The sequence below is a fragment of the Orcinus orca genome, chromosome 2 (genome assembly GCF_937001465.1).
Source record: "Orcinus orca chromosome 2, mOrcOrc1.1, whole genome shotgun sequence".
NCBI lineage: Eukaryota > Metazoa > Chordata > Mammalia > Artiodactyla > Delphinidae > Orcinus > Orcinus orca.
Window position 1 is genome coordinate 160,331,558 of NC_064560.1, and position 12,795 is coordinate 160,344,352.

The window sequence follows — 12,795 nt, forward strand, 5'->3', positions numbered from 1 at the left end:
TTGGTTGCAGGTTTTTCTCCTTCAACACTTTCAGTATGTCCTGCCACTCCCTTCTGGCTTTCAGAGTTTCTGCTGAAAGATCAGCTGTTAACCTTATGGGGATTCCCTTGTGTGTTATTTGTTGTTTTTCCCTTGCTGCTTTTAATATGCTTTCTTTGTATTTAATTTATGACAGTTTGATTAATATGTGTCTTGGCATATTTCTCCTTGGATTTATCCTGTATGGGACTCTCTGTGCTTCCTGGACTTGATTAACTATTTCCTTTCCCATATTAGGGAAGTTTTCTACTATAATCTCTTCAAATATTTTCTCAGTCCCTTTCTTTTTCTCTTCTTCTTCTGGAACCCCTATAATTCGAATGTTGGTGCGTTTAATGTTGTCCCAGAGGTCTCTGAGACTGTCCTCAGTTCTTTTCATTCTTTTTTCTTTATTCTGCTCTGTATTAGTTATTTCCACTATTTTATCTTCCAGGTCACTTATCCGTTCTTCTGCCTCAATTATTCTGCTATTGATCCCATCTAGAGTATTTTTCATTTCATTTATTGTGTTGTTCATCATTGTTTGTTTCATCTTTAGTTCTTCTAGGTCCTTGTTAAATGTTTCTTGCATTTTGTCTATTCTGTTTCCAAGATTTTGGATCATCTTTACTATCATTATTCTGAATTCTTTTTCAGGTAGACTGCCTATTTCTTCTTCATTTGTTAGGTCTGGTGGGTTTTTATCTTGCTCCTTTTCTGCTGTGTGTTTTTCTGTCTTTTCATTTTGCTTATCTTACTGTGTTTGGGGTCTCCTTTTTGCAGGCTGAAGGTTCGTAGTTCCTGTTGTTTTTAATGTCTGTCCCCAGTGGCTAAGGTTGGTTCAGTGGGTTGTGTAGGCTTCCTGGTGGAGGGTACTAGTGCCTGTGTTCTGGTGGATGAGGCTGGATCTTGTCTTTCTGGTAGGCAGGTCCACGTCTGGTGTTGTGTTTTGGGGTGTCCGTAGACTTATTATGATTTGGGGCAGCCTCTCTGCTAATGGGTGGGGTTGTGTTCCTGTCTTGCTAGTTGTTTGGCATAGGATGTCCAGCACTGTAGCTTGCTGGTCGTTGAGTGAAGCTGGGTGCTGGCGTTGAGATGGAGATCTCTGGGAAATTTTCGCCGTTTGATATTATGTGCAGATGGGAGGCCTCTTGTGGACCAGTGTCCTGAAGTTGGCTCTCCCACCTCAGAAGCACAGCACTAAGTCCTGGCTGCAGCACCAAGAGCCTTTCATCCACACGGCTCCTTAATTTGGGATGATTCGTTGTCTATTCATGTATTCCATAGATGCAGGGTACATCAAGTTGATTGTGGAGCTTTAATCCGCTGCTTCTGAGGCTGCTGGGAGAGATTTCCCTTTCTCTTCTTTGTTCTCAAAGCTTCCAGGGGCTCAGCTTTGGATTTGGCCCTGCCTGTGCGTGTGGTCGCCGGAGGGCGTCTGTTCTTTGCTCAGACAGGACTGGGTTAAAGGAGCCGCTGATTCGGAGGCTCTGGCTCACTCAGGCCTGGGGCAAGGGGTAGGGAGGGTCACGGAGTGCGGGGCGGGCCTGCGGCGGCAGAGGCCGGCATTATGTCGCTAGCCTGAGGCGCGCCATGCATTCTGCCGGGGGAGTTGTCCCTGGATCCCGGGACCCTGGCAGTGGCGGGCTGCACAGGCTCCCCGGAAGGGGACCTGTGTTCGCACACAGGCTTCTTGGTGGCGGCAGCAGTGGCCTTAGCGTCTCATGTCTGTCTCTGGGGTCCGCACTTTTAGCCGTGTCTCGCGCCCGTCTCTGGAGCACCTTTAAGCAGCGCTCTTAATCCCCTCTCCTCGCGCACCAGGAAATAAAGAGGGAAGAAAAAGTCTCTTGCCTCTTCGGCAGGTCCAGACTTTTCCCCGGACTCCCTCCCGGCTAGCCGCGGTGCACTAACGCCCTGCAGGCTGTGTTCACGCCGCCAACCCCAGTCCTCTCCCGGTGCTCCGACTGAAGCCGGAGCCTCAGCTCCCAGCCCCGCCCGCCCCGGCGGGTGAGCAGACAAGCCTCTCGGCTGGTGAGTGCCGGTCGGGTCGGCCCTGATCCTCTGTGCTGGAATCTCTCCGCTTTGCCCTCCGCACCCCTGTTGCTGTGCTCTCCTCCGTGGCTCCGAAGCTCCCCCAATCCGCCACCCGCAGTCTCCGCCCGCGAAGGGGCTTCCTAGTGTGTGGACACTTTTCCTCCTTCACAGCTCCTTCTTGCTGGTGCAGGACCCGTCCCTATCCTTTTGTCTCTGTTTATTTTTTTCTTTTGCCCTAACCAGGTACGTGGGGGGTTTCTTGCCTTTCGGGAGGTCTGAGGTCTTCTGCCAGCATTCAGTAGGTGCTCTGTAGGAGTTGTTCCACGTGTAGATGTATTTCTGGTGTATCTGTGGGGAGGAAGGTGATCTCCACGTCTTACTCTTCCGCCATCTTCCTTTATTATCTTAAACAGGTAATAATCCAATTTCTTTTTTGAAAACAGTGTTTATGCAATGGTTTATCTTATGAGATGATTGGACAAGAAGGATCAGATACTTCAAAACTGGAAATGTTTTTCTCAGGGTATCCTCGTATAGTCGGATTATCATTATTTCCTAATTTAACAAGTCTCACAATTGTTGCTCAAGATATAAAAGAAATTTCAGGACTAGAAACTTGTTTACGGCTTAAAGAACTTTGGATTGCCGAATGCTACATAGAGGTAAGTCTAAACATAACCTTACATGAAATTTATGCTAAGTCCTTTGGCTTTGGAAAAATAATTAATTGAAGTATATGCTTGAGGCATGGATCAAAACAGATAGATTCATACATGATGAATTGCAATTAAACCCTTTGCCCAGTAAAACAAAACAGAACAAAAACAGATAAATGGACAAAATATAAAAATAGATTTATACAAAGGAGAAAATAGAAATAAAGAGCCAAAACATAGACACATTCTACTTTTTAATAATCAAATCAGATCAAATAATACCCAGTACTGCTAGTGAAATTGGTTTACTTTGACCCTATTGGTTGTGTGAAAATTATAACATCTATATTGAAAAGCAATATTGCAAAATGTATATGGTTATGATTATAACCATATAAAAATAGGTATCAAGTTGATTTAAAAAGAATATGAAAATTGAAAATAGTATTTAGGCAGAGGGATTGTATGATTTTTTATATTTTAGTACATTTTGCTGGGTGTTGATTTTGCAATCTATTCTGAAAATGTGATTTTTAAGGAAAATGTACTTAAAATCTACTTTATTGAAGGATTAATAGAAAAACACAAGTTAACACTATTCAGGCTCCTCTTTTTTTTTTTAACAGAAAATTGAAGGTATTCAAGAATGTAGAAATTTAGAAAAACTGTACTTATATTTTAATAAAATTTCTAAAATAGAAAATTTAGAGAAATTATCCAGATTGGAAGTTCTTTGGCTGAACCACAATGCAATTAAAAATATTGAGGTAAGATAATTTCAGTGATTTATATTTAAAGTCAACTCCTGTAGAGTTTAACCACAATGTCCAAGAAATATTCATGACTAGTTTAATTAGTTAAGAAGAACTAATGTGTATGTAGCATATTGTAACATATAGAGAACTTCTTATGCATCATTTTCTTTACTCCTCCCACCGTGTCTGGGAGGTAAGGTGTTATTTCTTCTCTGAAGGTTAAAAAAAAAAAAAGGAGGTTTAGAGAAGTTTTGAATATAACTTGCCTAAGATTTTAAACACACTCTGTGTGATGTGTTCTTTTTGCTACTCCTCCTCCTCTTTTCCTCTCTGCTTCCCTCCCTGTTCCCTTCTCCTTCAAAAATTCTTTCCAGGTTCCAGAGAACAAAGTAGACTTCACTGAGGCACCCACTTACTTCTAAGCTTGTAAAGTAAACAGCACCTGGTGCTTGGAACACCTGGAGAACTAACCAGATTGCTCAGATGATTTATAAACATAGATTTTAATGATTTCTTCTAAATTATATATTGTCTAAAATTTTAGGGTTTGCAAACTTTGAAGAATTTAAGTGATCTCAACCTTGCTGGAAATCTAATAAGCAGCATTGGTATGTACAGTTTCATTTGGAATATGAGAGAATGTTACACTAATTTTTTGTCAATATGAAAAGTACAGTCTTGAAAAGCATTTCTAAATCTATAATTACAGGATGTGAAAATACTACCCATTGATCAGTGGTTACTAATTATACAATGTTACTGTTAGTCTCATTTATATGCAAGAAAAGATGGTCATATACAACTCAGAAATATGACAAGATATGAACAGGAGGTAAAATGAGAAATTTAACTTTTTTCTCATCTTGTTTTTTTTTAATTAAAGGTCGATGTCTTGATCCCAATGAACAACTAGAAAGATTAAACCTTTCTGGTAACCAAATATGTTCTTTCAAGGTATGTTTAAGTGGAATAATTTATTTTATTCATCAACCTGGATCATGAACCATCTTTTTGCAGAAAATGGACTAAAGAGTCCCCACTTAAAGAGTAATTTATTTTGGACTACCCAATACTTCCAGAAATTTGAGAGTTACCTGATTAAATTGGCCCTAACGATCTAACACTATTAAAACCAAACAAATAACTATTTACTTGGCTCTTAGGATACCACTTTCTCTTAGTTTTTCTCCCATCTTTCTGGCTACACCTCTTTGGTTTTCTGGTTTCTCATCCTCTCCTAGCATCTAAAAAATGGATTGCCCCAAGTTAGTCCAAGATCTTTTCTCATTTCTATCTGCATTCATTCTCTAATCTAATCATCTTATAACTTTAAATACCTTTATCCACTTATTACTCCTAAATTGGTATCTCTACTTTCCCTAACAATTACCCCAAATGATAGACATCTCCTATCCTAACTCAAACTGATTTCCCCTCTACCGAACCTTCGTCTCCTGCAGCCTTCTCCCTTTCTCTAAATGTCATCTCAATTCTTCTAATAACTTAAGCCAAAATCCTTGAGTCATTTTTGACTCCTCTTATTCATTCATACCCCATAACCAGTCCATCAGCAAATTCTGTTGGCTCTACCTTCAGAATATATCCAAAGTCTGACCATTTTTTACCACCTGCATCACTATCAATCTGGTTGAAGACACCATCATCTCTTTCCTGCATTATTGGAAAAAAAAAAAGCCTCCTAACAGTTCTCCCTGTGTTTACCCTTTGACTGCACTCAGTCTGTTCTCCACATAGAAGCCCACTCCTTTAAAAATATGTCAGATCAAATCATTTCTGCTCAAAACCCTCCCTTGGCTTCTCATCTCTTTCAAAGTAAAAGTCAGTTCTTACAATGGCCCACCAGACTCTATATAATCTAGTCTCCCCACTGTCTCTCTGACCACAGCTTCTACTACTCTCCCCTTTGTTTTCATCATTCTAGCCACTCTGGTCTCCTCACTGTTCCTTACATATATCTAGGACACATTCACCTTAGGGCCTTTGCACTTGCTGGAGTATTCTTACCCCGTATATCTTCGTGACTCATCTCATTTCTTTCTGGATGTTATTCAAATGTTATGTTCTTGGTGACACCTTTCCTGCCTAATTAAGTAAAATAGCAATGACCCCTACTACCCTCCTCAAGTGGAAGCATTCCATTACTTTTCCCCTGTTTTATTTTTCCTATTGGCACTTACCCGCAACCCTTACTAGAATACAAGCTCCATGAGTACAGGAATTTGGCTTGTTTTGTTCACTGCTATATCTACAATACTTAAAGCAGTACTTGACTTGTAATGAATCTCAATAACCATTTGTCAAGCACATAAATGAGAGAGAAAAAACAAATAAGAAGACAATGTTTATGGTATATAATGTGGGTGAAAGCATATGGCATTCATAATTCTGACAGCGTCAGACTGAAGGTACATTTTCAAACACTTCCTCTAGACAATAGGTGAGCAAATTAGCTATAGAAATAATTTTGAATTGATCAATATTAAAGTAGGCATTCTTTTACTCAGAGAAGAATATAAGACACCAAAAATCTATAGAATGAGGCAGAATGTTATAAACACCTTAAAAAGAAATTTCAATAAAATTTAATTTTATTAGTCAAATTCAAGAGGAAATATCTGATGTGAACATTGAAGGGTTGACAGAATTTCAACAGGCATTGTAGGGAGGATTTTCTACAACGCAGTGGGAAGTAGGCATTCCAAGATGAGAAGAACAATATGCAAAAAGGTGTGGAGGTAAGAAATCAGTGTTATTTGAGTAACATCAGCAGCAGAGATCAGAGGGAGCTGTGAAAGGTAAATTCAGAATACTGTAGCAGGTAATGTTTAAGGTAACAAATGAGACATAAGCAGGAGTTACCTAGGGAAATAGCATTCCAAGCAAAGGTGTGAAGGACCTAAGTGGTGGAAAGAGTGTGGCAAATATAGAAAACTAGAAATCCTCTGTGCCTGGAACGGAATGAGGGAGAGAATCATGAGTTGAGGCTGAAGAAGATAAGTGCAGAAGGCTGGGAGGATAAGGTATCACCCTGCCAAGAAGCCATATGGAAGTTTATCTCACCCTGGCCAGCCACGGCAGCCTTGTGGTAAAGAGCAGAGGCTGCACAGGCAGAAAGATCTGTCACTTCTAGCCCTGCCACAGACTAAGGGCAGCATAATACAATGGTAACATGAAGTTGAAGTGAAATAATAAAATAAAGCTCCTAGAACAATGACTAAACACAGTAAGCACTCAATAGATATGCCATTTTATTATTATTACTATCACTTTAATGACGTTAACCTATTTCAATCTCCTCATCAAAAGGATGGGGATAAAAATAGGATTATTGTGAAGGTTCATTGTATGGCATAAAATTAAAAAGGCTCTCTATAATAATTATGGCTTCTCATAAAAACATTGAACGTGACTCACAGCAACCTTTATTATTCAAATATTAGGAATATTCCTGAAATATTATTATTCTGAATTTTTATGTCTACCCTTTCCAGTCACCCTAAAAAGATACTATCCTGGTGAAAGTGAGATGTGCTTTCATAGACTCCAGCGTCATCTAACTTCTGAGTGTATGTGGAGGATTCCTGCATAAGACTTTAAAGTTCACACCCGCCATAGCCCAGACTGATGGTCAAATGCAACACAGCCACCCAGAAATCAAACAGTATCTTTACTCTTCAGCATAGTCAATGGTTTACCTTCCTTGCCCTGCAGAATTTGACCAAATAATTCTCTGCACAGCTCTATTCAGAAATCTCCTTTTTAGAGTCACCCTGATTAGTTAGTCCCACTCATGCTATGGGCCTAGCCATAGCCTTAGGTCCAGCCAGTAAGCCAAGTTATCACTTGTCCAGAGAGAGTTTGGACACACATTATCCACCTCACCCTGTCTTACTCTTAATTCTAGCAGCCTGATTTCACTACTTGCTTCCCGATTCCATTTGTATTGATACTTTATCTTCTAAATTAGTGCCTCCTGGTCCTTGCTTTGGATTTCCTTTAATTCTGATTCTGAGTCTCTTAACTAGCAGTGCATTCATTTAAGTCCAACTCTACCATAGTACCTTCCTACCCCAGGCACCACCCTAGTAATACTATTATTGAGAAAGATGTGAGCGTGTCTTAGAGGTTGGTAGAAAGTAATAAGCATTCAATTCAATTCACATTATTTATTTAGTGCCTGCTGTGTTCTAAATGCTGAATGCTGGGAATGCAGTGTTAACAGGACACAAACCCTGTTCTCAAAGAGTTTATCTCAGGAATTGGCAAACTTTTTCTATAAAAGGCCAGAAAGAAAATATTTCAGGTTTTGTGGGCCATATATGGCCTCTGTCACACATTCTTCTTTATTTTTTCCCAACACTTTAAAAATGCAATCACCATTCTTAGCTTGTGGATTGAGGGCCAAAGCACATACAGACCCTTGGCTTATAGACTTGTGGATAATTGACAATAGGGTGTGATAAATTTTATAACAAGGGTAAGCCCCGTGGCTAAGAGAGTTCATAGGAGGAGCATCTACCCCAAGCCTGGGGGATGAAACAAGGCTCTCAAAGAAGAAGATACCTAGGTTGAGTCTTGACAGATTAAAAGGTAAAATTGGGGTGAAGTTCAGTCCATTCAAAGGCAGAAGCGTGAGTGAATGTCTGAATGGTCTGGGACATTCTGAAACTTCAAGTTGTTCAGTATGGCTAAAACATAAAATGTCAGGGTTTAAATAGAAGGGACAAGACTGAAGAGTTAAGCAAGGGCCAGATGCCAAATAAAGGAAGGTGTAAACAGTGACTTAAACTTCAAGATAAAAGATGTTAAGGAATCACATTGGTCTGGAAGTGCATCGTCAACCCCTACCCCTCCAGAGGCTGTGAGGAAAATGAGGCCCTCAGGAGAAAGCTAGCTTTCAGTTGCCCTTAATAGGCAGAAAGGGCATTTATAGAAACAAACAACAACAACAACAACAAAAACCTCAAACCAAAAAACCCTAAAAATCAGGAGTTCAGTGTTAATTATATTAAAACATAGGTGCCATAGCCTTTGGTGAGAAGAGCAGACCTGGAGGCTGAGGAAAATAGCGAGCTGTGTTCCTGGGTGGTCAGTGTGGGGAGTATGGTGAAGGAGGTAGGAGACCTACATCCTTGTTATTCCTGGGGCACGTGTTAGCAAAGGGGCTGTGCAGAGAGGGAATGGTGTCTTAAGGAATAAATGGGCTTCAGGGTTTCATGTAGAATACATCATTTAGTAAATACTCTTTGTCATTTTACATTTAAAATGTATAGTTATATAGAGTCTGCTGTTTAATTATTGTTGATCCATTTTTCATGTATTTAGCATCTTTTTCAATAGAGAATAACACTTTATGCATCTAAATACCTTTAACATATTAAAGCACATAATTAGAATGCATTACATTAAGTTATGGGTGATCTTAAGAGCTAAAATGCCTCCTTTAGAAATGGAGAGTTGCAATTAATCAATTGACCATTACTGTTGCTGTTGTTTTAGGACCTCACTAACTTAACCAGGCTGCGTCGCTTAAAGGATTTATGTCTCAATGATCCTCAGTATAAAACCAATCCAGTTTGTCTGCTGTGTAATTATTCCACACATGTGTTATATCATTTGCCTTGCCTTCAAAGACTTGACACGTTTGATGTGTCAGCAAAGCAAATCAAGGAACTGGCAGATGTAAGTGCATACCTAATCAGGTGTCTGTGTCTTAAGTTTAATTAACTCCTTCTTTCTGGCTGTGTCAACATGTGGTAGGTAGTATGATCTTGTCAGTGTTGTCACCAATTCTACTTTTGCCCAGTGAACTGAATATTTCACATAGATGCATACAGATAATAACATTAGTACTAGAATCTCAATTTTGATGACAGTATTGGAAGGTAAAATAATAGAAAAACGTTTAAACTTATATAAAACTTGAAGGAAATCTGAAAAATTATCAGTGTTAAGAATAATTAAACTAATGCTATATATACGAAAATTAAGCCTAAATAAAGTAGAAATGAAACAAGTAACTCCTCTCATTTGGAGTATTATATATCAAAATTAGAAGATACCCATGGTTGATGGTAGTATGCCAGGATTAGGTAGATTTTAATCTAATTAAAGATAGTTTGGGGTTCTCTGTAAGTATAAGTGAATCTACCCACACTGCCAAAATCTTGAAGATCTCCAAAATCTTGAAAAGGGCTTTTCCTGGGCTGTCACTGATGGTGAATCTCCCAGTAAGGGGACTACTATGCCATGGTATGAAAGGCTTTATAATTTGAGAGTAGAGTTCATAGGAATTTACCATGTTTTTTAATATTCTTCCCACATTATATTTCTACCTCTCCTTCTAGTCCATTGAGTCCCATTTGTTTATTCAGTTAACCATTCAATAAATAGTTTATGAGTGTCCAGAATGTGCCCACATGAAGCCCTCCCATCCTTTCCTTGTGGCTCATCCATCATCTCAACATAGATAAAGAATGTCTTTATCCATTTCTCTTGTATCTCTTCTCTTGGTAGCTTGAGGATTTATTCTCAAGTTCCACTGTCTCCTCTCATCTTTTCAAAACTGAGATTATCCTCTCTCCCATCCCAATCTAAGAAGTGAGCTGTCTTGTAATATTGAGCAAAAGGCTAGAGTTATTGTCTACTAGCAGATGTCCAGAGTCATTGGAGGGTCAGGGAGGAATGTCTTCTCTAACAATGTTAAATCAAAAATAATGACAAAACTTTGCAGTGACAACCATATTTTTGAAATTTCCATTATCATCTCTGTAGTTTTTCATCACACACTTTCTGAAAAGGTGAGCAGGATGAATGTGCTTCACTAAATTACTTGGCTGATTAATTTATCTAACAAATATTTAATGCCTATTACATTCGAGGCACAGTTCAAGGCACTAGAAATAGAGTGACCAAAACAGAAAAAAAAACCCTGCTTCCTTGGAGTTTACATTTAGTGAGAGAAGACAGATAGTAAGCAGCTAAATGAGTGAAAAACTAGTATGTCAGATGGTGATAAATGCTATGGAGGAAAATGAAATAAGGGTGAAGGAAACAAGATTGTTGGTAGGGGCAGAGAAAGGGCTGTAGGCTCTTTTCTATAGAACTGTTGGGAAAGGATTTACTAAGGCAACATTTGAGCAGAGACCTGAAGGAAATAAGGGAGCAAGTTTTTCAGGGATCAGCAAGTATAAAGACCTTGAGCAGGAGCATGCCTCATATTTTAAGCACAACAAGGAGTCTAGTATGGCTGGAGCTGAGTAAGCAAAGAGGAAAGAAAGAAGAGATGAATACAGGAGTGGTGGGGGGCAGATCACGTGAGACTGAAGAATGTTGTAAGGACTTTGGCTTTTACTTTGAGTGAAATGAGGCCACTGGAAAATTTTGAGAGGAGGAGGAAACAAGATGACTTATGTTTTAAAGAGATCCTTTTGGTTAATGAATTAAGAATAGAGGATTAAAGAAAAGGTGAAAGCAGAGAGACCAGTTAGATTCCAGAAACTTGGATGAGAGATGCTGATGGTTTGATACAGGACACTGTAGAGGGGGTAGTAAAAAGTAATCAAAAGTAATTGTAGCAGTAGTTAGAAGGTAGAATCCATCTGGATTTGCTGATAGATTGAATTTGAAGTGTAGATGAAAAGGTAGAGAATAATTCCAAGCAACTAACCCAAGCAACTGAAGGAGGGAAGGAGTTGCTATTTGATGAGATGAGGAAGAGTATGGGAGGAGTAAATTTAGAAGGAAGAATCACAGCATAATGTTAAGCATATAAAGTTTGAACAATCTTTTGAATATCCAAGATGGATATATGAGACTGTTATTTAAGAGAGTTGCCTGGATTGGAGATAAAGATATGGGAATTGAAAGCAGAAGGATGATACCAAGCCGAGGACTGGATGAATCACCAAGGGAATGTTGTGGGTGGGGAAGTGTGTCACTTGGGTAGGTAAGTTCTGACTTTACTTGCCACTTGTAGGCAAAAAAAAAAAAAAAAAAATCAAGAAACACCATCTGCCATTTCCTTAGTTACAGTTTTTTCTACTCAATTGCACCTGAGAAACAAGCTCTTCTTGATCAGGAATTTTTATCTGCTAATCATCACCCTAAAACAGCCTTTTTCCCTTTAACTCTTCTATGTTATGAATGCCTGATTTTTTGCAGAAGAATTTAGTAATTTCAGTTTCAGAATTTCATATTATGTGTGGAGAAGGAATTCTTTTGTCTGTTCATCAAGCCATATATTTGTTTCCATTCTATCTGTTATGCCAAATAATTCTGTTGGGATCTTGACTATCCACTTTCTACTAAATAAATCACACAACAGTGTACAAGCCTTCCAACTTAATTGAGGTACAGATTTGCCGATAATGCCTTCATTATTTCAGGTAAACAGTTAAAACTAGGTCACATTATAACATGCACCTGATTTGTTTATTTTCTTAGCTAGTTCTTTTGACTAATATAACTCTTGAGCACCATTTACCTGGTATATTTCTTAATGGTGGATTTAATCAATTTATCATGATAAACATTAGTAACTGCATGATCCATTGATATTAAGGAATTCAAGATAACTGGATTAGATTGACAATTTAGTAATTTGCTCAATCTAAAACAAGTTCATTTAGAGCATTCTTTTATAGATTTGGGGGAAAAAACCCATGAAATCCTATTTCTTAGCCATGCATTTAAAAAATGAATAATGTTACATTTGATTTTATTCTTTTAAATTTATTTTTTCTCTAAATTAATCAAATAGGAATAATATGTTAGCTTCAGTAGTACTGCCACATTAGCTAAATGACACTATTTTGTAAATTGAGTTCTTTCTATAGTCTCTTTATGTTGTCACTGAAAGTAAATATGCCTCACACTTAAAATATTATACACAAAGAACATCTTTGAAATTTTATGTTTTGCTTATTAAATTTAAATAGAGGATTCTGTGTAGCCATTATCATTTCAACTAATATCATTATTAGTAACTGAGCATGTAAAACTTAAAAATAATTATATAGAACATACCACACTCATATAATACCACTAATAATTACCTATAATGTTTTTTGTTTCAGCTAACCTTTTTTCTCACTTTTAGACCACAGCAATGAAAAAAATAATGTATTACAATATGCGTATAAAAACTGTTCAGAGGCATCTTAATGAAGACCTTGAAAAACTGAATGATCGAAAATGTAAATTACAGAAGTTGCCAGAAGAACGAATAAAATTATTCAGCCTTTTGAAAAAAAATGTGAGATTTAATATTGTAAAATTTCAATAGCCTTGTCTTAAGAAAACTGGCAGAT

The 12,795-nt window shown here is 38.1% G+C and overlaps 2 protein-coding genes and 1 long non-coding RNA gene across 4 annotated transcripts in view; 1 reads left to right on the forward strand and 2 right to left on the reverse strand.

Annotated features, from left to right (window-relative positions):
* RTN1 (reticulon 1) overlaps positions 1–12,795 on the reverse strand; it is a 413,685-nt gene that overhangs the window by 284,995 nt on the left and 115,895 nt on the right. The window lies entirely within an intron of this gene.
* The window catches only part of LOC125963585 (uncharacterized), a 39,566-nt gene that overhangs the window by 12,704 nt on the left and 14,067 nt on the right, over positions 1–12,795 (reverse strand). The window lies entirely within an intron of this gene.
* Positions 1–12,795, forward strand: part of LRRC9 (leucine rich repeat containing 9) — a 114,428-nt gene that overhangs the window by 11,733 nt on the left and 89,900 nt on the right. The window contains exons 3-8 of the mRNA XM_049706427.1: positions 2,496–2,714; positions 3,335–3,475; positions 4,008–4,071; positions 4,347–4,417; positions 8,984–9,166; positions 12,585–12,740. Of these exons, the coding sequence (XP_049562384.1) occupies positions 2,496–2,714; positions 3,335–3,475; positions 4,008–4,071; positions 4,347–4,417; positions 8,984–9,166; positions 12,585–12,740 (834 nt within the window). The remainder of the gene's footprint in view (positions 1–2,495; positions 2,715–3,334; positions 3,476–4,007; positions 4,072–4,346; positions 4,418–8,983; positions 9,167–12,584; positions 12,741–12,795) is intronic.